At 35.2% G+C, this 27,704-nt stretch overlaps 1 protein-coding gene across 5 annotated transcripts in view; it reads right to left on the bottom strand.

Moving 5' to 3' along the window:
* Nucleotides 1–27,704, bottom strand: part of DLGAP2 (DLG associated protein 2) — a 1,318,656-nt gene that overhangs the window by 824,065 nt on the left and 466,887 nt on the right. For 2 of the 5 annotated variants that reach the window (XM_056813398.1, XM_056813396.1), the window contains exon 2: nucleotides 14,501–14,682. The exons of the other annotated variants lie outside the window; for them this stretch is intronic. In XM_056813398.1, the coding sequence (XP_056669376.1) occupies nucleotides 14,501–14,591 (91 nt within the window). In that variant the 5' untranslated portion in view covers nucleotides 14,592–14,682. The remainder of the gene's footprint in view (nucleotides 1–14,500; nucleotides 14,683–27,704) is intronic. 5 annotated transcript variants of the gene reach the window in all.

The raw sequence follows: 27,704 nt of genomic DNA, 5'->3' as shown, positions 1-27,704 counted from the left end.
CTTGCTAACAGATTTGACTCTACTAAAAAATTGGGATATTTGTTCTCTCCTGATTTGTGACCTTTTCTCCTTTTCCACAGTCCTGAAAAGACCATTTACAATGGCTCATCAATCACAATTTCAAGTTCTTTCAAGACACAAAGATGTAGATTATTTGGAGCTAATGATTTGAATCCATAGAGGTAAGCAGGTACTCTTGCTCTTTTATAACTTCTGTTCTTATACCTTTTGAGTTCCTCTTTAGCCATTTTTCTGCTGTACTTTCTAGAACAAAGACTACTGTCCTTGGCAGAGAAAGCAGAAATAAAATAAGATTAGGGAGTTTTGCCTTTTTTTCTGTTGTTCATTATCATTCCACCCACTCTCTGTTCTCTATTCCACCATATCTCTATTCCCTCTTTGTTTTTTTCTCTTTTCTGCTATACTCCTAAAACAAGCAAACAAACAAAAACTATAAAAATCTGAAGCATCCCTTATCAGTCATAGACTCTTTTGCCTAATTTAGGGCTGCCTTAACTATTCTTCCATGATCATGCCTGTGCTTCTGCAAATAACCATTCCAAGCTATCTGTTCCTCCTATCTTTTGAAGACTGAAGTTCTCAATTAGTTCCTTGTTCAAGAACTCCAGGGTTCACAAGACTCATTCTGACAGGACATTTAGGAAGTAGTCTCATTTACCATCCATGTAGAAAATCACATATTCCTACCAGACGAAAAATGAAAAATTTTGAAAGTAATAATAATCACATTATATATCAAGTTTTACATAATGTTTTCTTCTCAAGAATCCTTTGAGTTAGGCAGTATAGATAACAGCCCCCTCTCCCCACTTTACAAATTCAGAAACTGAATCTCCAGGAGGCTAAGTGAATGGTCAAAGCTACCCAGTTGGTTAATGTCATAGTCAGGACAAGAGCTCGGGTAGTCTAATAAAAGGAACTGCTTTCCCATTATTTTATAAGTGCCTTTCATATTAGACCTAGGTCCTTATCCCAGTATCTGGCATGTAGCAGGCACTTAATAAGTGTTCATTGCATTAAGTTGCATAAGCCTTAGGTGTGCCAAGGGAGTGTGACATTTGCCAAGCTGGTAGCTAGAGAATAAGAGCAATTTTATCCTAAGATGATTCTAAGGGAAAGTGATTAGTTTTCTGGTGTCTCTGAATTTGATTGGGGGAGTTGGGTACAACTCTGGCATCCTGACTAGTAGAATTGCCTTGAGGTTTCTTGGCACTGGAGCCAAATAGTCAAAATCTCTAGCAGATCCCCTGAAAATAAATAAGCTTCTTTCTTTTCATTTGTGTTTAACTTTTTATATGAATGGATTTTGTATCATAGTGAAATTCCCCAAGCAAGATAGGTATATCTGGCTTGAGCTAAAAATATATCAAAGTGGTAAGTATGCCTTTTAGTCTCAAATGTTTGGGTTTACATCCCTCTTTTCAATCAAAAATGCATGTTTCTCTGTGCATGTGTGTTTGTGTATATTTGTGTGTGTGTGTGTGTGTGTGTGTGTGTGTGTGTAGAAAGATAGAGAGACAGACAGACAGAGACAGAAAAACAGACAGACAGAGATAAAGAGAGAGGGACAAATTAGGTTTGTAAAGGGGAGGATGTGGGGAAAGTGAGTTATTGGCTATAATCTTCCAAGATGTAACCACAGTCAATATTATGAGATCCTCCAAGGATTTACAAGCCTCATTCTGGTACAATGTTTAGGAAGTAGTCTTATTAACCAGCCTAGTAGAAGAGCCTCATATTCCTATGTGACATAGCATGAAAAATCCTGGCAATAATGATAGTCACATTATATACAGTACTTCAAATTTTGCAAAGTACTTTCTTCTAAAAATTCTTTGAGTTAGGTAGCATAGACAATATTTCCTCACTTTACAAATTCAGAAAATAAATCTCCAGAAGACCAAGTGAATGGGCAAAGGTCACAAAGCTAACTCATGTTATAGTCAGAGCAAATGCTCATGTCTTCTAATATTAAGATTTATGCTCTATTATAGCATGAAACCTCTCATGTATATGTGTGTATTTATGTGCAGAAGAGTGTGCATCTGCATGTATGCAAGTATAACAGGTATATAATTATGATACAAATCCAAATATGGCAGTATAGGTATAGACATGTATATATATATACATATATATATAACATATAGGTATATACATATATATGGATATGGAAGTATGTCACATTTTTCTTTGTGTCACAGTGAGTTCCATATTTGTTTCATGACCCATTTACTCCAATCAGATCATAAATTCCTTGAGCAGGACTGTTGAGTTCTTAAGCAGTGGCTTGCATATAATATGCATGCAATATATGGAAGTATATATCTATATCTACATATCTGTAAGAAAAATACTGTGGTAGATTGTTGGCACAGTGGATAGAGTGTTGGGTCTAGAGTCAGGAAGGCTTATCTTTCTGAGTTCAAATCAGGGCTTAGATACTTGCTAGCTGTGTGACCCTGTGCAAGTCACTAACCCTGTTTGCTTCAGTTTCTTCATCTGTAAAATGAGCTAGAAAAGGAAATGGAAAACCACTTCAGTATCTTTGCCAATAAAATTGCAAATGTGGTCCACAAGGAGTTGAACATGACTGAAATGACCAAAAACCAATAAACACATTATACACAGACACACACACACAAACATAGGGAGAAATAAAGTATCAAGAATGTATTATTTTTAAAATTTAACATCCTTATCAGAAGCACTACTAGTCCTCCAAATTAATATTTTTTATGTTTTAAACTGTTTAAAGGTTTAAAAACTGGGAGGGGGGCAGGACAGAGTGTGGTGGACCTGAAATGAAGAATATATTGGTTCAAATCTGGCCTGAGATGTTACTATTTGACTCTGAGCAAGTCCCTTAACCTATCCAAATCAGTTTCTTCAACTGTAAACTAGGAATCAGAACAGCACCTACCTTGCAGAGTTGTTGTGAGGATCATATGAGGTAGAATCTGTGAAGAGCTTCACACAATGCCTGGCATGTTGTAGGTGCTATATTTTTTGTAGGTGCTCCTTTTTTGGCCAGGAGTTTTGCCAATCACCTAGGCAAGTATGAATGCCTTAATCAAATGTACATTCACTTGTTCCCAATCTCTTTTAACCTTTAGGGATTGCTCATACAATCAATTAAATATTGATAGGCTAAATCTAGAACTTTAGAACTATGTTGTGGATGGGTTCTGAATGAATAAATTAGCCAATAAATGTTTAAGTGCCTCCTATATACCAGATACTACACCAGGAATTAGGCAAAACTGAAGACAAAATTGGAAACATCTTATTAGCTCAAGAGCTTGTATTCAGTCTTCTATTGGCAGTGAAAACATGAACACATATAAGAATATGCACATAAATAAAAGGTGGTTAAAATCAAGACAACTGGGGTGAGGGGAAGGAATTAACCGGTTGGAATAATCAGAAAGGTTTCATGTGGTTTCAGTCAAGTCTTGAAGGAAATGAGATATTCTCTTTCAAAAGCAGCAAAAGCTATTAAATACACCCAAAGACAACTTCAAAATCACCTATAATGAATGGAGGAGTGGAGTAAAAGTCCAGGCTCCTCAGGAGCAATGACATTGCTGCTATACAAATCTATACTCTACAACATTCTCTGCTCTGTAACAATAGTAATTTAGTTTGAGCAATCAGCTTCTTTTTTTTTTCTTTTCCTGACTACATAAATACCCTGGCTACTATCTAATCCAGTCCAGAAGTGCTGAAACACACACCTGTCTAACCTAAGCATACAGTTTCCAGGAACCCATTAAAGGTACCTCTTGGGACAGAAAATGGCTCAGTGAATAGAATACCAATTCTGGAGTCAGAGGGACCTGGGTTCATATCTGGACTCAGATATGTCCTTACTGTGTGATGTTGCTGGGCAAGTCACTTAACCCCATGCCTGGCCCTTGCCCTTCTGTCTTAGAATTGCTACTAAGAAAAAAAAAAGGGTCTTAAAAAAGTCTCATTTCTCTTCACATCTAATTCCAGCACAGATCATTTGCCCTCTTCTACTGATAATTCACTCCCCCAAAAGTCATCTTCAAACAATATCAATGACTGTAATAGTCTTCTCATTAGTTTGTAAGCTCTTTGAGGGCATGGAATATCTTTTGTCTTTTTTGGTGATCTCATAGTTTAGAATATTCTCTGGAATATAGTAGGCACTTAATCAATGTTTAGTGATTGATTTATATGGCATAAGCCCTGACAGCACCAACATAGCATTTAATGTGCTAGATTATGATGAGGAAACACTCTCTTCCCATACAAGAGAACACCCTTGGCTAAGAACTCTGAAATTCATAGTTGTACAGGTAGAAGAAAAAAGAATTTATTGTTGGGAAGGAATAATTTCCATTGGTCTTTGTATACTCAGTACCTAAGAGTGAAGAGGTGTGTCAGAAACATTTGTAAAGATAACTTGAATAATGTTAGCATGTAAAAATATTAGGAACCTGAAAGATTCTAAAGTCTAGAATATCTGCTTTTGTGAAACACTGACAATAATTAAATTAATGAGTATTCATCAGACTGGAAGATTGTTTAAGCAGTTTGGTGGTATCTATGTATTTGTCTATGTTTCTATATAAATATATACTCTTACATTCACATATATCTGTATTTATCTTTAGATATGAATATAGATATTCATTATATATGCATGCACATATAATGTTTTCTATTTCACAAATCTGTGGTTTACATGTATATATATATATATGTATGATCATATAGCTGTGCATGTCTACGATTCATTGGCCTGTTTATAAATATGTATACATAGATGGAGCAATTTTATAGAGAAAGAAATGATAGCTTTATGATACTTGAAAATGCTACCATGAGAGAGGCAATCACTAGAGATGATATTAATTCCTTAAGACATTTTTCCACTAATACTTTTTCTGTGTATGTTCCTTCTTGATGTTTTATTAAATAATACCACATAACTCCATATGAGTTGTAAATGCTAGCAATAGAGCTTTTTCTGTAAAGAAGTCTATAACATTTTGCTTTTATTAAACAAAGCATGAGTGAGTGAATAATCAGACATTTTGTATTGTGTATTTTGTTTTTACAGCATCTTAAAACATTCCAATTTTACATGTGACTACACAGAGGCGAAACACTTCATGATGAGTTACAAGGATAAAAATAAATTCTACATTTATTCTCCTGGGTTTCTTCCCTGTTATTAAATTGCTATTACTTTACTTACAAGTGAACTTTTAAAAGACTTATAAGTTGTTTTCATTTAAATATTTGTTTTTTTAAGATGAATGTTTTGAATTCTTTGGAATGCATTTACCAAGTCAAACCTATTTCTTCCCAGAATGTGTGTTACTTCTGACAAAAATATATTTTATTATCTTTTTTAATTCAGACATTAAATATCATCAGAACCTATCAAGGCAAGACTTCCAGGGAAGAAGAGGAGGGTATTGAGACACTTAAAAGTTTATTACCATACTTCTAAGATTCAAAAAAGAGTTTCAAGATCTTGGGTAGCAGGTAATAAAATAAAATCCAAATCTTGGCAACTCAAAGATACCAGCACACCTTACCAAGACCTTGGAAAGAACAGAGTAGCATCTGTAATGGATAATATTCTATCATTAGGAAAGAAAATAGGAGACCATTACGGGAAAAATGACAACATTTTACTTAAGTGGTTAATATGATATGCTCTAAATAACCATGGGAACAGGGGTAAGGGGCTAGATTTCTTTTCCTGTCTCTGACAATACTCAATGTTAGAGATCTGTAGTAAGGAACGTGCTCTTTCTAGAATTCTGTTTCATTACCTATACATTAAAAAATTTGGATATGCTGAGTTTCTATCTTTTCAATAAGAATTTATTAAGAGCCTTCTATTTTCAAGTCACCATGCCCAACACTAGATCTAAAATGACAACAGATGTCCCCGATATCTGCAGAGATATTAAATACAGATAAATAAGTGCATACCAAACAATTGGGAGAGAAAAACAGAAAAAGATAGAGAGCAACACACATGAGAAAGAAACAAAAAAAAACAATCAATAGGTATTCACTAAATGTCTTCTATCTCCCAGATACTGCCTTAGGTACTATGGATATGTGAAGAAAAGTCAATTCTCCTGAAAAATTTATAATTTTCTATCTGAGGAGTTCTTGTGTGCAGATAGAAACACATATAAAATAATATGAAATACTTACAAGTAGTTTAGAGAATTATAAAGACCAACAAAGGCTTCAAGTTAGAAAGTAGAGTTTGAAGTACTATAAGGGATAGATGTGTGCATATGGAAGTGAGAAAGAAGTGAATTCTAGTGATTCCCTCCACTTTATCATGCGAAATTATTCATGTATTTAAGCAAAATATTTAACCAAAAAAATTGGTGCAGCCAATAACCAAGATAATATAGTTATCTAACACTAGAGGTGAAGTTAAGCAGTGAGAAATTTGTTGGTTTCTCTCTCTTCAGCTGAGCTTTGAAACCCTTCTGAAGGTAGTAGTTTCTATTATACTAGCTCAATTCCCATGTTTTTAAAGGTTTTCTAAAGTTCTCACCGCATTCTGTAATCTTCTTGCTCATGGTGCATAGCTTGCACTGATGAAAAGCTTAGTGCTCAGAGGAGAAAATTTGCCTGAAGGATGAGAACTCCATCACCAACTAGGTTCTTTCTCAACCCATTTGAGAAACCTAAAGCAGAAAGCGCCTTAATTATGGCTTTAAGCAATAGAGTTTAGCAAAATGGTTAGAGTATTCAGCTTGTCATCAGAAAGACCTGGATCTGAAGCAGACTTCAGAAAATTATCATAGGAATTGTAGATCAAAAATCATAGAGATTTAGAATATTATAGGTTAATTAGTCCAAATTCTTCTATTCTGTATTTGAGTAAAATAAAGTCACAGCGATTAAGGTTACATAGTAATTACAAAATTTACAAGCTAACTGATCTTGAGTCAATTCTCTTAACCTCTCCGAGTCACAGTTTCCTTGCCTCTAAGATGGGAATATTAACTCATAACACAGGACTGTCATAAGGATCAATGCATTTTTCAAACCTTAAAGAGTTATATAAATGTCAGCTTTAAAACTACTATGGCTTAAGATTTCCAAAAATATCTCCATTTGATGCAAGCTAGGTGATAATAGTGACCCATCTTGGGATGGGGAAAAGGGGAAAGATATTCTTCCTATTCAGTTATACCTTAACGCTGGCTAGAAGTATTTCTACATCTTTATTTCTCTACATCAACATCTATACCCCATTTCTCTACATCTTTATAAAAGTGATGATCATATACCTAATATGTTATATTGGAAAAAGTAAATGTAAAATAATGTTTGAAAAGTGTAATATTACAGAGGAGAATTTTTGTAAAAAAGCACATGAAGAAGTAATCTCAAGTCTCTAGCCAAGAAAACAGTCATAAAAGGGGAAAACACTCCAGGGAAAGTCTTTGCTACATATTCTCTGGTTAACTGCTCAATTCTATGCTGTTTGGGTCTTGGTTACTTTCCAGACCACTTCATTCACTATATAATCTTTATAGAAACCAAGGCCAGCCTTTGAATACCCGCTGAGAGCTGCCAAGTGTAAAGCCTATAGAAACTGCTAGAGGTAGGGTATTTTCAGTCTAAATATTCTACTCTTACATGAACTTGTTCACTTCTTTAAAATAATGAAGGCCAAGGTGAACTCTGGAAGTAGAGTGAAAGAAGCCACATATACTTTCCTTTTAGGAGAAACTTTAATAATCTTTCCTAAACAAAAGTATAACCCCTACTAGTTTGTCAGAGTGCTTTTTGATCTTGTCTTTAAAATGGCCTTTGAAAATACAAACAGTTATCTGGGAGGTTGGACACATGATGTCATTGGTACAGATTTATTCTTTTAATTAGTAGAGAATAGGATAAGAGTTCTTAATTTTGTAAGAGGTATATTTTAATAATAGATTAGAGAAGATGGTCAGGTGAGAGAATGAGGATGGCTTCAATAATGGAGTACAGTATCAAAATGGAAAAAGAGTATGTGTATGACAATTTTTGTTCATTTAATTGATCAATTAACATGAATTAAGTGCCTCCTATGTGAGAACTGTGTCATACGAAGAAGAGTATACTGCTTCCCAAGTGTGGAAAAACTGACTCTCTCCTGCCTGACCCTGTATGAGGATAGCTCACTAATTATATTTTTTCATTATTGATGAACAATACTACTCCTTGTCTTATGGGGACATCATATTTTCTGAAAAGGAGAGAAGAAGAATATTTTGTGTGAAATTCAGGTGGAGGAGAAATATGAACAATTCTCAAAGAATTTGAGAAAAAAATCCTATCATTTAAAAGGAAGGGAAGACTCAAAATTCTGAGAGAAATAGAGTGAAAATTGTCCTTAGAGTCCAAAGTATTGACTGATTTTAAAGACAGCTGCAGTATATTTTGCCTCAGTAGTTAATTTGCATACAATTGCTCTTACAACTTGGAAAATTATTGTTGGAAAACTGATTCAAAGAAATATTTAACTCTATGAGAGTATGTATAATAGCTATTTGTTTCACATTTGACAGAAATGTTGATTTGGGGTTTCTCAACCTAAATTAGAAGTGGTTCAGTACATTCAAGTAGCCCTTTATTTGAGTCATTAAAAAAAAGATGAGAAGACATCTGAGAAGACACAGAGAAATGAAGGAGAAGAGCTGCTTATAGAAGACAGAGTGCAGAAATCAACAGAGCTGAGCTAATAGTAGTCAACTCCAGCTTTCTACAGATTGACTAGCTCTATAGTTGATGCAGAGATTGGATCTTACTGGATCAGTTTTGTTATGCTGGGAGTTGACTGGAGAAAGCACCCTCCACTGCTGCAGGAACTGACTGGGAAGAGACTCTTTTGCCCTCTAGTGCCATCTATAGTTGGAAAGACAAGAAAACCTCTCCAAAGCTTTGTCTACTTCGCCCTTTGTGATCCTCTGATTTAACAGAGGAAAATATCTTGAAGGCTATAGAAGGTAGAACTAACTAGCTTTGCAGATCCTAGGATTAATAAAAGTCAGAGAGTCTGGCTAAGGAAGGAGACTAGGAAAGCTTTGCAGATCTCAAGCTTACGCCTAAAAACACCTTAACTCTTCAATGTCCTAACTAAAGCAAAGAAATGACTCCATCAAGATGGAAAGAAGAAAGGGTTCAAAAGAGGATTGCTTCTGCCCAGTCATCCTGACCTGCAATCCAGAATTGTGCTATGTGGATTTCCCTCAGCGTGCCTCATTGTTAGGTTCCATAGTTAACATCAAGGATCTCAGGATTCTGAGAAGGAGGTATAACAGCATTAAAGTCAGGCTATTTCCCCTCTCCAGGAAATCATCCCAGACTCTTCCATCATAAGTACAGATCAAGGGGAGTGAGTCATTCCAGAAATAGATAAAAATGGTAATATTTTATATGTTATAATATGTTCCAATACAGAATCTCTTGTGGTACCTTACTACATATAGCTATAGTAATTATTTTTATTTACATTTTGCTAGATTTCATGGACAGGTAGACATTTTATAGAAGGAAAAAATCTCACCAACTTTCAGATATGATCCAATTTTACATTCCAGAAAGCTTGATAAACTTTTCAGTCACCAATATCTTCTAATTGCTTTAAACCATCAGGATACTGTTGAAAATCTTCGATACTAGATCCCCCAAATTTTCACACAGTAAACAACAGTGCATATTAACATGTTTGCCCTTTAGATGCTGTTTTTCTACAGGATCCTCAGGTAACTGAAATATATCTCTACAAGAGATTTGAACAAAGCTAGAAAGCTATAAAGAGAACATTTAATTTAATCCCTTTTTTTTAAATAAATGAAGGAATGTTCTATGTATTCATGTAACCTATTCCCTCTCCCAAAGATGTAAATATCCCTCCATACATCTTAGTGTATTGAATTTCTTCTCCTTTCTAAGTGCCATCATCTTTTATTCCAGTTTTCTAATTATTCCAGTTCAAATGTATCTATTCTGCCTCATTTTCCCTAGCACATTTCTTTGTGTATCATACTTATTTTGTATGCAATATTAAATCTCACTTATTAGAATAATACTGGGCAGCTAGGTGACACAGTGGCAGAGGGCCAGGCGTGGAGTCAGAAAGAATCATCTTCTTGATTTTGAATCTGGCCTCAGACATTTACTAACTATGTGACTCTGGGCAAGTCATTAACCCAGTTTGCCTCAGTTTCCTCATATGTAAAATGACATGGATAAGGGAATAGCAAGCCACTCTAGTACCTCTGCCAAGAAAACTCCAAATGGAGTCACAGAGAGCTAGAAAAGAATAAATAATACCTAAATAACAACAATTAATATATAAAACTATATAGAATTTTTTTTCATACTTGTATTTTTAGTTCCAAAGGGTCTTGCACACTGTAGGCCCTTGATAAGTGTTAAATTATGGACAAATACTTCAAGTAATTTGCTACATACAGTTAAATACTGACAAATCTGAAACTAGTACCCTTAGTTCCCTTACTTTCAGTTTAATACTGTTTTAATCTCTCTTTCCCTGATGACCTCTTTCTCATCCTCTTACATTCCCTGATCCAACTTCTTCACAGACTTTTTCTTCCTGATTTTTACCTGATTTATTCAAGTTTGGTGCTTTGTAAATTTTTTTTTCTAATCATAAAACAAACCACCATGAAGCCACATAAAAAGTTAAATATAATATATGCTGCTAATATCTTTAAAAATCAATGAATCAGAATATAGTAGTAATCTTCCATCTAGAACATTTGTACCTCCAGGGTCAAAGAACTGTCCACTCATGCACAGCATGCATTTAGAAACATTTTCAAAGGTAAAAATAAATAAATCTAGTTTATAAAAATTAAACCATTTTCACCTACCTGACATACTTTAAATTAAAATATCATTGCACTGGATTACTGCAAACATCTTGAAAATGTGTATTAATATATAAAGGCAAAAAAATCATATAAGCACAAACATGCACTCCATGCCCCCCTATACCCACATATACCACCACCACAACTAGAGATAAATTAGAAAGAAATGATGTGTTTAGGATTCAACCTTCAGAAAGCTTCATTTCAGGTAATGGTGGACACTAATTTAATCAGAAAATATTTCTTCAAGACCTGAGAAGTCATCAGGGATGTGAGGGCTTCTGAATTCCAATACTTTTCCCACAATGGTCTGGACACTGTGGCATGCCAGGATGAGAACATTTAATGTCTCACGGGGAAATCTTTGTAACTGTTTTGTTAGTAAAATATAGTGCAGCCTCTGAATGAATAACACTTGAGCTGTAAAATACTAAAACTGTTATAATGCCAGGGGCCTAAAGAGGCAAAGAGGGCCATGTTTATAATAAATCTTGGAAAAGAAGGAAGCTGCTGCTAGAAGGGACAAGAGTTGTGCTGAGCCCAAAGTCTTTTTAATAGGATAATTACTTTTCTAAATTGAGATGGTAGAGAGATGGGAAGGGGCTGAGGGGGGGTTAATAAATTGAAGGAGGGGAGAGCAAGGGAGTAAGTAATGATACTTTACCAAACACTTGTAAAAATCAAAGTGGTGAGCTCTGCTAATACAAGGTGTCTCCTGGGCATAACCGAGAAAACTAAGAGGCAGCTGGTACCCTGAAAAAAAACCCTGTTCTAGGAGTCAGGATATTTCATTTCTAAATCTGGCATTGTGCCAGTTGCTACCCATTTTTGCATTTTAATTTCCTACCTGAAACCTGAGGGATTCGAGCTAAGATGATCTCCAAGTTCCCTTCTAGCTCCATAGTTGTATTGACTAATTTCATACTGCCTAGAGGTGGTGAAAACTATACATCAATGTAAAAATGAAATGTTAAAGGAAAGTTTAGAATGCCATGGTTTCCCTCCAAGAAGAATCAAAGGGTAAAAGTAGAAGGGACTTTAAAAATCACCTAGTCCAATACTGTCATTTTATAGATTAAGAAACTGAGGCAAAGAAGATAATTTTCATAAGATCACTTAGGATTTGAACTCAGGTCCAGTGGTTGCAGAACAGAGAGAAGAGGATAAGGACTAGGAAGAAGCAGAGGAAAAAGAAAAGCATAATCATAGCATTTCTGCTTGCTTCCCAGGATTTTAATATTCCAGGCAGCTTAAGAAACATGAAGAGAGAAGCTTTAATAGCTGTCAACTGCCTACATTCACTCAGGAGTCAAGAATCTCTGTTGTTTTCGATGGAAAGGAATCTGCTCCAATTTACTATAAATTGTTACTTGACTAAAATTCAATTTAATTTTTCAGGCCCCCATAGTGGGAATGCAGCCAGTTTATGGAAGAAATATAGATATCAAACTTTAACTACTTTTACAAATTCATGCATATTTGTAAATCTGCATATGCAGGGCCAATTATTCAGCAAGAAATAAATTCTAGGAACTTTCTACACCAAAAAAGAAGGAATGTCATATTTTAAATTTTTAAGAGAAAGAAGAAAGGGAGACCTGGAAGCAGGAAAGATTTAGAGATTGAGCAATTCACAGGGGTATGTGGGAACATGCTACTGAGGTGAGGATGGCAACCTAGATAATCAGGGAACAGTAAAAGGAAACGTTATTGGAATATTCTAACACCTTGCTCGGGTTTAATTTTATTCTTCCTCCAGTTTTCAACAGTAAATGTAAATCTTCTAGTCTTTAAAAAACAAAACCTGAATATAAGAATATCTAATATCATGTGATGTAAAACACATACTCATTCTCTGTCTTTTTCAAAACAGAAAAATGTCCCAGGAGAGACAGCATACTTAAATTGATGAAGTTGTAATCAAAAGACTCCTTGGCTATTGTTCTTTCTACTTCTTTCCTTCTTAGTAAATTAGGTATATTCCATCCACCCCAACAATGTGCAAGTAGGTTTTAGAAGAAGAATAAATATTAATGTACAGGCTTCAAGTTGATAGATATCATTATCTGTGGTTCGAGATTTGGCTATTTACCCATCCCTTTAGAACATGAAAGCCATCTGTCTAATTGATAGCATTGTTATGAAAGTTTCTGAGAATAAAAAGCTCCATTCATAGCTCCCTCAATCAGCAGAGAAGTATCTACTGTCCAATATCAAAATATCTTTGTTTTTTAAAGTACTGATTTTCACAGGATAATTACAGCTGACTGGAAATGTAATGTTGTTCCACTTCAATCTGTGAAATGAGACCAAATTAATATATATGTATATATATACATATATATAATTACCCTAGATTCAATTTTATGCCACAGTCAGAATCTGTCTTGCTGACTTAACCAACACCCTCCCTTGTATGATGCTCTCAATGGTCAGCATTAAAGCAATCTTTGAGGCTGTCCAATTCAATTTATAGTTGGACAAATCTTTACAAATATATCTGACGGAAACGACTGGTCAGTGGAAATAGGAGAAATGTAGCTACTTTCAAGATATGATTAAGCCTTCCTCTTCCTACACCCCCACCCATCATCTCTTTATGAAAGAAATATGCTTTGAAAAGTAAAAGCTTCCACTGCATTTTTTCCTGCTAAAAATCTTCCTGTAGGAGGGAATAAAAAAAAAGTCAAGCTCAAGGTAATGATGAAAATTAACCATATGGATTTTTGAGATCTGAAGAATTATTTCAAGCAGCAGAAAAGCATATGAAAAACATTCACCAGTGGCTAATGTGCTTATTATGACAAAACTAATTTGGAGTGAAAGTCAAAGTCTATTCTTCTGCACAGTATAAATTAACCATTCATTAGTTTGGGGATAGGGAACAGCAATGTTGTTGCTGCCTAGGTGTTGAAAGTGTTCAATTATGCATTGAGTTAGCTTTGGGTTAAAGTCGCGTAGTTCGTGGAGATCAACCTGATGGCATTCTTTTAAATATACCATCACTAAAGAATGTATTTCATCAGAGAGGCTGCCTCCAGGTTGGACAGGGCCAATTAAGCATTGGCATTGACCGTAGCTATGTCCTTTTTCTGTTCTGACTATAGGAATGGATTTATGGGGGGAGGATAGGAAACTGGGGCAATATATATCCAAATGAGTAGTTCTTGTGAGCCCACTTCACATACTTTCCATTCCAAGTAAATTAGTGTGATGGAATATATAAGGAGAAGAGATCAATGGTATGGGGAGTGAAACTGATTCATAAAGGTTCATTCGGGTTTCTACTTCAAATCATTTCCCTTGACCTAATGCAGTGCAGAAGCCAGACTGAAATGGTTGATATGATTGGAATTATCATGCGTGCCACTAAAATTCAATTTTAAGATGGGGGTGGAGAGATGGGTTTGCCCAATGGAGGTACCATTCAACTTTTGTGTTCATGAGTTTCCAAATCCACTCCAGAGGCTAGTGACACCTGAAAGTGGGTATGCAGAACTGACACATGATGAGTATGGTGGGAGCCGATTTACGGCAGTGGGTAAAAATCACACTGTGTCTAACACAAAGCTTACCCGGAGGAGCCCAGTCTCTCGCTCTATGGGTTGGCAACACCATGTGAAAGCAGCACTCTGCTCCTAGGAGGGCGTTTCTTGTGTTAAACATCAATTCTGCACCACTCTGCCAACTAAGGATTGATGTTAATGGGCTCTGAAGGGATGCCCCAGCCCGTCCTCCTCAGCCAGAAGCATGATGGCTGTAATGAGGGGAAAAATGGCTGATGAGACTTGGTCATACTTGTTAACTTTCTCCTGGACAGTCACAGACTGGACAAAAGCAAGGTACAAGAGAGTGAGGAGGTAGAGATTTTTCCAACATCCCTTGTTGGAGTTATCTGGGCAAAACAATAGCAATATTTATTTCAATACATAGCTGGACAAAATTAGGCTCTACAGTAGAAACAAGAGAAACATGCTGTGTACATAGAACCCATAAAAAGTGAGACTTGTCATGCATTATAGCTGAAATATCTGTTCCCATTTGGACGACATCATGCAAATGTTTGGAATCTAACCCTGCTAAAGCTTTGAAATGAGTATTCTATAGTAGCTAAGAGCAAAATGATGAAGCATTTCTTTGGGAAGTAGACCATTGTGATAAGGGAGCAATGTCTTTATGTAATTCTGCCTCCAGAGATAATGGCAGTAATTCTTGGATTCTGGCCTCTATAACAAATGGGTCCCTCTTGAGATAAGTTTCAGAGTAGTGAAGGCAATTCTACATGTAACCAAGTTGGCATTTGGGATTGGGAATAATAGTAAGCTTCCTCTCCAATCACATTGGTCTTTGCCTCCACAACTACTCTTGTCTTTGGATGGTAAAATGATGGCAAAATCAACAGTAACCAATGAATAAACAGGCACAAGACTCAAGGCAAGTTTTTTCTTGCAGTATGAAAAGTTCTACAGTATCTGAGACACCTGGAATTCAGACATGAGTTAATAAGCATTTCACATAAAAACAGCTTTTCTTCTTAAAATTAAAATATTCGCACACCACAGAAAACAGATGAACATTCATCTCTTTGAAATAATACTTATGACATGTGCTGACATATCCCCATCATTTTGTCTTAAGACTGATGCACCATATTCAGCTGTGAGGATTTAATTCTTCTCTTTTACTCCCTCTTCCCTCCCAGATATGCTAGTCTTGGTTACAGATAGCACGTCAAGCCCATCTTATACTGATCAACCTTTTTTCTATCCTGTGAAAAGATAAATAGAGCACAGAACAGACTTTTTGCTTTTTCAAACTTATGCTTTTATATAAATCCTGTCATTCTGGCACCTGAATACTTGGAGCAAAGTGTCAGCTCAGTTTGTAGATGATGAAAAGGGGAAGAGGAAACCTGGATCATTTAATGGCACAAACATATAGGTCTGAACTCAGCTACTTTTTTCATCAGGTTTATTCTTGAACTATAGATTCAGTTTCCTGATGGATATGTCCAAGAATCTTTTTTTTTTATTTCCATGCTCTTTGCTCCACTAGCTAGATTGGAATCTCTTTGAGAAGAGGGACTAAGCCTGGTATTTCTTTGTATTTCAGTAAGACCTAGCATGATATCTTGGGGTGTTCACATCTCATTGTGTTGACTAGATCAGAATATACTGTAAAGCCCTACATATTATTCAAATAAAAGAATGGAATTAATATTACAATACTGGGGAAACATACGCAGAATGCATTTCACTACAAGGGGTTTCTTCATGGACAGATACCAAGATACCAAGCAGAAAGTCCTTTCTCAGAAAACTTTTTCTTCTCTTAGAGAATTTTAAGTGTGGGAAACTTAATATTATTTCAAAAGTCTTAATTTCAAAGAAATTTCCCTCAAAATAAGATTTAAAAACTGCTCAAAATATATCATAATCTGCAAATTAAACATGACAAGTGCAAGCAGAAGATGACATTAATTTTGTTTTAGAACCTAATGATGAGACCAAGAGGAGGTACTTAAATGAACAATTACTGGCAAATTTATATAGAGGGGCATTTAGGAGAGATGGAAAAGTTGATGCTTTGGCACAGCTCTCTCTATGATCTCCTTATATCATCTTTTGCATGGATCCCCATGATTTTTTAAAAATTAAGCAGAAATGTTTATTCATTATCTAATGAATTACTCTAGTATTAAAGTATCTCTAAGTCTCCTTATTTTTCTTCATGAGGAAAATGTTATAATTTTGCAATACACGATTCAGTGAGATATTTATGTAAAAAGCATGTGAATGCATGCAGGTATGCACATGTATAGGGACAAGTATTATATACTCAACTGTGTAGACACAGAGGTATAGCTATGAGGTCCTGAAGACTTTACTTAGTCCTGCCTCTGATATATACTGGCTATTTAACTTGGGATAAATCACTTAACTCTTCTCAATGTTGAAGACCCTTATAAAATTGTGACACTTAAGTCCATGATGCATATTAGTAAAAGGAGCCAAATCATGAGTTCCTTATGCTGAGCAATCACCAATCAATATAAAAAGCAAACAAACTATATACACACATACTGACATAGACTTAAATATATTTATGTCTCTATGAACTTTGAGTTTTAAAATATACTATATGTACATATTTACATTGCATATTCAATATACTATTTATAAATGACATTCCTATAGTGCTTTGCAATTATAATTTGCTTTTTGTAACATTCTTTAATTTGAATCTAGCAGAATAAAATTACTTTCCAGGTCAGATTATATGCAGTTCCAGATTAATTTATTAATTTGTAGGCATTCAATTATTTACTTTAAGCCATGTTTTGAATAAGTTTAATTTCACCATATCTCAGTAAAAACTCAGAATGTTTTCAGGGAATACTCCCTAGGCTCTCAGAACTGGAAATAAATGTGATGCTCATTTTGGCCACCACTACTTAAGGATTTTTCTCTTTCATCTGTTTATTTGAAAGCTATGATGAGTCTTGTTTCATGATACTTTGTTAGTTCTTAGTTCTTTTTCATTCTGTTCTTTGTAATTCACACCCCTAGTCCCTCAATCTTTTCTCTTCCTATTACTTATCAATCATTTTTATTGCTGTTTTGATTTGTACTGCACATATGATTTTGTTGATATAGAAAATTTCCAGGAAAGAAAATCCATTTTTCATTGCAGGTCAGCATCTTAGAGGTTATCTGAAGGGAACTGAATGGTAAGGTGACTTATGAAAAGTCACACAGCCATTAAGTGTCAAAGGCAGATTTGGACCCTGGTCTTCCTGCCTTCTATACTAGTTTTCCTTTCCACCATGGCAAGATATTTGGGGTAGGTTCTTTTAGACAATTAAAAATTTTTGAAAAGAATATATCTAGAATGGCTTTTTTCACATCTTTTCAAGTATTCACAGTTTTTGGTCTCTGGCCTTTGGATTATTTTTCGCTTTTTATTTTATCTATAAATTGGATAACAATTGAATCTATTTGACAATGATGTTATGAAGATCAAGTGAGTTAATATGTGAAGTGCTTTGCAAAGCTAAAAGTGATATATGTACATATAATATATGTATTTACACAAATGTATGCCACATATACACACATCCACAGAGACATAACATATATGTACACACAGACACAGACACATATATTTATGTATGAAAAGTATACTTTGGCTTTTAGTTCTTTTAACTCAAATAAAGGGATCAGAAACATGTTCCACAAAGGGCCCAATTTTGCCAGGTTCTTCTGGCACTAAGTTGGATATTTCTGCAAGTTGAATTAATGCTTTCAACTAGTAGGTTGGCTTTCACTGCAAAGAACCAGTAATTTAAGGTACCCTGGTGGCAGAATACATTAATGCACTTTCCAAAATTAGCTAGCTCACTTCAGCTACATTACTTACACACTAAGGGAACTAGATTTATATGTCCCAGATTTTGTACTGGACTAAAACTCTTACAAAGCAAACCCAAATACTTATATAAGTATGGCATACAGGCTATTTTAATAAGGGGATTTCCTCTGGTCAGGGGGTCGGATGTATTTATACAGTTATATTTATTATTATATATTCATGATCTTTAAAAACAGATGTGTGTAGTATATGTTAGATATGCAATGTATTTTCTTTACCTATTTAAAGCACAATACAATGCAATGAACTAATTTGCTACTGTTTTGGAAAACCCATTTCAATCATGTTTTATATTTCCCTTAAAACAAATAGAAATTTATGCTTTGAGGAATGGAGGTACAGTATACAATTCATCAAAGAACATGTCAAAAACCAAAAAAAATACCCTGAAAACGTTTTAAATGATATAAAGACTTACATTTTATAGTCACAATAGACACATTTCATTTGAAAAAAATAGATCTAGAATGGCCTTTTTTTCCCCATAGCTTTTCAAGTCTTCATAGCTTCCACTTAGAATACAATAGGTCTGAGGACTTTGGGTTACTTTTTTTGCTTTTTGTTTTGTTTTGTTTATCAAAAAGTTTCCCCAGGAATGAATGGCATCATCCAGCAGCTAACCAAAGAATATATTAGCCTGAAACCTGTCAGCAAGGTTGTGAGGCAAACAGGAACAAGGCACTTAGGGAACAATTACATCTGCCTCTATAATTGCAGGTGAGTAGCATGACATGTCCAGGTAATCTTCAAAGCACTGAGGTTTATCAGCAATTGAGATCATTCCTTCAAACATTTATAAAGTGCCTAATGTGTACAATGCACATTACCCTAGATGCCAATATAAGAAGCATTTTCCACCACAGAGACCTCACAAGAGAAGCAGAGTGACTTGAACACAAATAGATATCATACAAATTAGGATGGATCACTGTCTGAGAAGTCAGAAAAATATGACAAGGTCCCATGAGGAAGAGAGTACATTGTATGAAAAAAATTCAGACAGATGTTTCATTGCAATTCTTCGTGTCATTTCCCAAGTCTCTGAATCCAGGAGAAGTTTTGCATTTAAAATATAACAAAATCCAAACATTTGGATGAGCCACTGGAGGTTCTTTTGTCCAAGTCATATCTGAATAAGAATTGATTCTACAGAAGTCCCAAGAAGTGATCATTCAGTTTCAACTTGATAATCTCCTTTGGGATAGAAGATTCCTTTATCTCACATTCCATAATGAAGTGGCTCTAGTTTGGAAGTTTTTCTTTATAATGACCTGAAATCAGCCTCTGCACCTTCCACTTTTGTTCCTAGTACTTCCCCTTGAGTCAAGGAAAAGAAGGCCATTTCTTCTTTCATGTGACAAACCTTCTAATACTAGAAGGTAGCTATTTGATCTTCCCTAAACGTTTTCTTTTCTAGGCTAAATATCCTTAGTTCCTTCAATCAATTTTCTATTCTTCAAGCTACAATGCTGACTTCTTTGAAGAATGAGTATCTTTTACTGCCACATCTTGAGAGAGCCTTCACTTTGCCTATAATATCTTTCACTATATAAGAAAATGGGTTAAGATGGATATCAGTCCTTGGCAAGGCAGTTTGGTACTATTAAAAAAAAAAGAAGCAGCTCTGGAGTCAGAGGAGCTGTATTCAAATTTTGCATCAGATGTTTATTCATGTATATGATTATAGGTACCCTTAGTTTCCCTAGGTCTCAATATGTTCATCTGTAAAATGAAGTCATTATACTATATTGTCTCTAATTTCTTTTCAAGATCTTTGATCTTATGAAGGTTAATAATTGTAGAAAGGGTGAAGAGGAAGGGCAATATATGTGAAGAGATGCTGGATTTTTTGATTGGAGGCTGGACTCAAATTCTAAATTCTATTACTCACCTTAAGTAACTTCACATAAATGACTTCCCCTAGCAGAATCTTAGTTTTCCCATCTGTAGAAGAAAGTAAAGGAGTAGATGATTTCTAAGGCTCTTTCCATCTCTGAATTGTAAAATCTTGTAAGTCAGAGAACTCACATGTCCCTTAAAGCCCTGCAGAGAAGACCTGGATTTGGTTGTAGACTGAGTGTTAGGAATATTTTCCCACTTTCCTTGGCATAGATTCTTTTGTGGTTTCACAACTCTATTGTGAAACCAAGGTTTGTCAGCTGCAAGGGGAGTTCCTCCCTCAGTTTGGATTCTGGCTACATTCTCATTAGAACAGTCCTTTATGGGGTCAGCTCACTGAGACAATTTGCAGCAGCAGTCAAAGACGTGACAGTGATGAAGCTAGTGGTGTCATGATGATTTCTTGACATTGATTTCAACTATGGCTGTGGCCAATCTTAAAGTGGGTCGGTGCACATTCATTCATTCATAGGTCAATGCAGATGTATCACTGAAATTGGACATATTCAAAGCCTATTCCTGGCAGTGATAAGTTTTTATATCTTATATCATATATCTTTATCTTTATCTATAAAGATATATATCTTATATCTTTATATCATCTTTATATATTAATGTATTTTTTAACATTTAACATTCAGCTTTTTTTAACATTCTCACTATATGCTACTACTATGGTGATTATGTTAATTTAATTTAATAAAAAAGTACAGCCTGCCATTGGCAAGATACTTTACTAGATATGATAAGTAAAGAGACAAAAATGAAATAGGAATGTAAGGATAGAAGGAAAATTCCATGAGAGGTAGGACTGTTTCATCTTTGTCTTTGTATTCTCATTGCAAATCACAATGGTTTCTGGTATGTAGAAAGCATCTAATACACATGGGTTGATTGATTAACTGGTTGAAGGAGCTTATGTGGTTCTTTCAATTACTCTTCTTTTTTTTCCTGACTTCATGATGTGGATGTTCCCAAGGTTCTTTCCTTGGGCCTCTTCTCTTTTTTTGTAGGCTCACAGATTTAGAGCTTGAACCCAAAATGTCATTTTACATCTGAGGAAACTGATCACTTAGTGATCAGTGAGTTTAAGCAATTTCCCCTAAGTGATAGTTAGCAGTGGTCAAAAGTGCATTACTTCCTTCCAGGATTTCAATTTGGAAGCAGTTGGCTCCCAAGTCTAAATTTTTCAATCTTTTCGGACCCTAATCTCTTCTCTATGATACAAATTCATATTTCAAACTTTGTATAGAATATTTCTACTTGGATGTACCACCAATACCTCAAACTGCATGTTCAATTTAAAGTTATTATTTTCTCCCACTACAATTTCTCCTCCTTGTAATTTCCCCATCTCTTCCATATATATCACAATTTGTCCTGTTTTTCATGTTTAAAAGTTTGGTGAGATATTAAAATTTTCCTCACCTCTCACAATGTATTAAATTTCAAGACCTATGAGTTCTTCCTATATCTTATTTCCCAAACTTGTTTGTTCCTCTCTACTCTCATTACAATTATTTCAGAACAAGTCCTTATTGTTTGACCAGTCTATAATAAACAAGTTTGTTTCCTCCTCGCCATTCTATACACCCAATAACCCTTTCTTCACACTATTATAGAATAATCTTATTTATATCAAAATTAGATCATGTCACTACACATTTAAAACTGTTAATCACCTCCTACTGTCTGTTGAACCAAATCCAATGTTCTTAGTTTGGATTTCAAGGGCTTCTGTAATATGTCACTATCCTCTCTTCCTAGCTTTATTTCCCACCATTTCCATCTAAAAATACTATAAAAATACATTTCCATCTAAAAATACTATAAAAAATTTCCATCTAAAAATATCCAACCAAACTGAACTAGTCAGCACCCTCTTCACATGCTACACTATCAGGGAATCACAGAACTTTAAGATGGGAATAGAGTTAATGGTCAATGTAGATCAATCCATACTGGAAAGTGAAGCACAAAAACAATATTCCTAATTTCTGCTTGGCATATGCTAATTAGAGGGAAGCTACTTCATATTAGACAATTGAATTTCTGAGTGGCTCTAACTATTCAAATATTTCTTACTCTGTTTCTCTGTATCAGGTATCATTTGCCTCTTTCCAATATTCACCCATTACTCTTGGTTCTGCCCTCTGAAGCCAACAATGAACATGTATAATCACTCATTCCACTTGATATCTCTTCAAATGCTTGAAGACAATTATCATAACCTATAAACTATTCCCAGTGAAATCTTCTTTTTTCCCAGCTAAATATCCCAAGTTTCTCCAACCATTCCTCATATTGACATAAGTTTAAGACCTTTCAAGATTCTGGATTCCTTTGACTCCCTCATCTGCATACCAAATTATTTGAAATAAATGTTATTTAAATTTAACAAACCAACTTTATCTGTGGTGATTCTTAAATCTGAACTATCTTTTTCTTATTACTTGTCTTTAAAATTTAATGAAATTCTGTCTCCCAAGAAAGATTCTTTGCTTCCATTAGTAATTAATCATCCTTCATACATTCCGAATATATACAGAACTTAGTTTTCATCTCTCTTATGTGTTTATATATCATTTTGTGTTACATCTACTTAGAACTTCATGAGGAACCATCTTTTATTTAATCTTCTTTAGGTCTAGTACAATACATTGTAAATAGTAGAAATATAAGAATGGTTTATTTAAAGAAGGAAGGATTCAAGCATATATTAAGTATCGGTTATTTGCCAGGCAGTGTGCTAAATGCTTTACAAATATTCTCTCATTTTATTTTCACAACAATGTTGGGAAGTTGTCTCTATTTTGTCCCCAAATTGTTTCCATTTTATAAATAAGTAAATTGAGGCAACTATAGGTTAAGTGACCTGCCAAGGGTCAGACGCCTAGTAGGTATATGAGGCCAGATTTCATATCTTCCTGTCTCCATGCCTAGTGCTCTATCCACCTTACTGCCTAGCTACATGAAGAAAGGTCACATAGGTAAGATTTGCCAAGGACTAAGCCAAGTTGGAACTCCTTCCATTTGTTGAACAATTAATGGATATATCAGTAAGATGTTATTGGCTAGATCTTGGATAAAACCACAGAACGTTTCAACAGAACAAGTCAACAATTATGTTGATATTTATTAATTGAAGACTGTCATATTCAATAATAACTAGAAACCACTAACTGTTGTGAAGTTTTCAGATGCTACAGAATCCAATCATTGTCTTTGAGCCAAGAGATGCATTAAAAGCTTATGCAAAGCTCTCATCTTTCTCCATAATGCCACCTTACAAAGATACTGATGAGAGAAACTTTTTGAAAATTTCAGATTCATGAGAAGAACATGAAGAGGCAGCTGAGGAGTAAGGATGACATAGGTTTATGGCTTGCCTCTGATACATACAAGCTGAGTACATATAGCATAATCACTTAATCTCTTAAAATTGCTAAAGGAAACTGTGTAAGAATATAAAGTCATAGAAGAGTTGTTCATCTTTATGAATGGAAAAGATTCCATATCAGGAGTTTCCCAAAATTGAGACACTTATAGGTACGAACAAGACCAGGAGGAAGAGAAAGTCCACACCTCGTAAGAAAAGAAATTGTCTGAAAAATAAATAATTGTCTGGTATATAGTAGGGACTTAATAAATGTTTATTGATTGGCTGACAAGTAGTGACAGACCCTTCTAAGAAATAACAGTCATTCTTCTCTCTAACAAGATCATTTCATATGAATTATAAGAGATCTAAGAGTTTTGAATAGCTATTTTCCAAGAGTCCCACAGATGCAAACCAATATTCCATGGCAGAGATGTCATTTTACTAGCTGTTCATGTAGAATGAAGGGCTCATAAAGGATTTTACACCACTGGCATGCATTCAATATAGAAATGGTTTTTAAGAGTCACCAATGAGTCATTTCCTCCCAAAGGATCCCTCTTGTATTTTACAAATGCAGTCTCCCACTCCCCCCCCCCCAGGACATTAATGAAAGATATTTTCTAAAGTTTTAGAAGATCATAAGAAAAAGATTAAAGCAGAATTAATTGTGACCAAGGGAATCAAAACAAAGCCAGCCTAAGTAGTATAGCAAAGCAGACATGGAGAACACTTGGTTTTAAATACTATTTGATGATTGGCATGATTCTGTACAAATAATTTCATTCTTAAAGAATATTATTGTCCTCCTGTAAAATGGGAATAAAAATGGTATATACCCCACAGAGTTGGTGTGAGGGCTAAATTCCACAAGCAATTAAAAGTGCATTGCAAAATTTAAAGGACTCTGTAAATGCCATCTTTATCATTGATGCAGCCTTCACTATATCTTCAGTATAATAATATCCTAAAAATCTTTCCTGAAACTGTAGACAATTCCCCCAAACTGTAAAGAAATCACTGAACATTGTAGGAAACTTATTTTCCTAGTAATCATTAATCTTTCCTTGAGAATCTCCTCTTTCTTTATTCTGTATTTAGGCAGAAAGCATTGTGTTGCTGAGTAAGAGCACAGAGGTTAAAATCCTGATATATTGTACCATGTCCAGAACAATTTATTTTTACTCCCTCCTTCTCCAGAGTTTGAACCAATAAAATTAGTGAGATTATACCAAATGAGTTCAAAGGTCCCTTCAGCATGAAATTCTGTTTTGAATCAACAACCATTACTTCACAAATAGGACAATTGAATTTTAAAAGATGTTCAGGAACTCAATGATTTCTATTTCCACACATACAAAAGGACCCATCAATTCCACATTAGCTTTGAGATGAAGTGTGTGCATAGTAAGGTACTGGGCTATTCAGAAAGACTTCAAGTTCAAATTCAGTGTCAGACACTTACTAGTTATGTGAGCATGAACAAGTCTTTTAAATTTTGTTACTGTTGTGAGCTTTTTGGGCAAGAATATTAGAGTGGTTTGTCCTCTTTTTCATTGAATTCAGAGGATCCTTTTGACAAGGGATCTGAGGTTAAGTGACTTGCCCAGAGTCATACAGCTAGGAAGTATCTGAGGCCAGATTTAAACTCAGGTGTTCTAGACTCCACACTCAGTGTTCAAACCATTGAACCATAGCTACCTGTACTGGTGGAGGATAACAATAATGCTCCCACTGTCTTTTACTTAACTTTACTATGCCTCAATTTCCACATCTCTACAATGAGGAGACTGAACTTAATGTCCTCTATGATCACTTCCTACTCTAAAGTTTTGGTTGTATGAGTCTTACAGTGATTTTTGGTTCTGGAAATCATGTAACATCAAGATCACTTAAGAATTCAAGCTGTAGTTGACCCAAAAGGAAATAGAAAGATAAATATAGGGCAGTAACCAATCATCATTTCAGAGGAGTGATGGTGATACATCTCTCATCAGATACATGCTAGAATGAGGCAGATATTGCCAGAGAAGTATACTGTGATTTACCTATGCTCAATTGGTACAAGACAGGATAATATTGGGAAAAATAAGCAATTGTGAAGTAGTATCAGTATAAAACAGAATATCAATTAAACATTTAAAAGTGTCTGACTATCATAGGTATAACTGGTATGTAACATGCTATCAACAGTAGTTAGTATGCACAAGAGGAGCACATATCATAATTAGGTGCCCATATGACCAGAAAAGAAGTTGGGACACTTCTGTAGCCAGAGTAAAGGATAACAATTTGACAGGGTGAATCCTAGCATATCTGCAATAATTAAAAAAAAAAAAAACAAGAGAAAGGGCTCTCAAAAGCCTGCTTTATAAGAGGGATTTATGTGAGATCAATGGATAAGACTTGTGTAGTTAGGTAAGACATGGATAGGATTAAATCAATATCAATTGAAAGAAGATTCACTTGAATGAGATCATAGATTCACCAGAGTATAGTTTATTGCTCTTTAGATATTTTTAAAGTCACATCTGATTCTTTGTGACCCATTTTGGCATTTTCTTGGAAAAGTACTAGATTGGTTTGCCATTTCCTTCTCCTGTGCATTTGTAGATCAGATAACCCAGGCAGAGTTAAATGACTTTCCCAGGGTGACATAGCTAGTGAGTGTCTGAGGTCAAATTTGAACTCAGAAAGATGTCTTCTTGACTAGCCTCAACACTCTATTCACCTAACTGTCCAACTAAGTATGCTTGAATTGTACTTGAATCAACTGCTACTATTCAATAAATGCTGAATGTAAACATGAAGAGAAACAGCAATTTTCCTTCACCAAAAAAAGAAACAACTTGGATAGTGTGACTTTTTCTAAAATGCTTACATGGGTAGTCATGGGCTACTCATTCTCCAAAGTGCTCAATTTATGCCTTTAAGAAAGAAAGGCTGAGTCAACCACTTTGTGATTTTAAGATGTGAAATCAGAGGTTTATTGAAGGAGAGAGAGAGAAAAGAGAGGGGGAAGGGGAAGGGAGAAGGGAGAGAAAGGAAGAAGATAAGGGAATAAAGAGTGGGAGAGAGGGACATGAGAAGCAGGGATAGTGAAGGAGAGAGTTAAAAAGAAAGAGGGAGGGGCAAAGGGAGAGGAGAGAGAGACAGAGAGAGAGAGAAAGAGAGAGGGGGGAGGGAGGAAGGGAGAGAGAGAGAGAGAGAGAGAGATTGCTTTGGAGGAAAGAGTTTTTAAAAAGGGTTGAAGGGAGACAGAAGCCTATACACACATACACCTGAAGTTATTCCTCTGGAAAAGACTATGTATTTCTCTAATCCCCCTCCAGTGATACATATCTAACAAGGTTTAGCCCCAGCAAAATGAGAGGACTAGGTCATGGCTGTTTCTTTCAGAATGAAATGTTGGGATGAGGGAGAAGCAAAAAAGTTACTGTAACATATAAAGGTAGACAAGGTAAAGTATCCTAACCACAATTAAAGAGAAAAATGGCAAATGGCTTCTGTGATTTATAAAAATGGCCTCACTGCAGAAAAGACCAGGAGGAGAAAAAAATACCAAAGCCAAAAGCCTGGGAAAAAAGACTCATACTTGTTCCGTTGAGGGCATTTTCAATAATTTTCCCAGAAAACAGAAGCTGTCATAGGTATAATCTAGGTAACAGGATCATATACCTATGGTTAGAAGGGACCTTAGAGTCCATCTAATCCATCTCTATTACTTTATCAATTAACAAACTGAGTCCCTGAGAGGTTAAATAACTTCACCAAGGTCACACAGATTTTAAATGTCAGAGCCTATATTGGGACCCAGAACATCTGTCTCCAGACTCACTCCTCTCTACCCCTCTGAAATTCTGAGTAAATTATTTCTCTTCTTCCTACCTCGGTAGCCTCATCTATAATATGGGGTTATTACTTACAGTGTCTCCCTCATATGGTTGAAATAGCGGGAAAGTGGTTTTTACCCTCTAAGACTATACAGAAATGCCAATTGTTACTTCTCAGAATAACAATACCTATAATCATATATGAACTTTGTACAATGGAATCGACATCTTCCTTTT

This window comes from Monodelphis domestica, chromosome 1 (assembly GCF_027887165.1).
Source record: "Monodelphis domestica isolate mMonDom1 chromosome 1, mMonDom1.pri, whole genome shotgun sequence".
Classification (NCBI taxonomy): domain Eukaryota; kingdom Metazoa; phylum Chordata; class Mammalia; order Didelphimorphia; family Didelphidae; genus Monodelphis; species Monodelphis domestica.
Note: the sequence above shows the minus strand (reverse complement) of the source record. Positions and strands in the feature narration are given on the sequence as shown.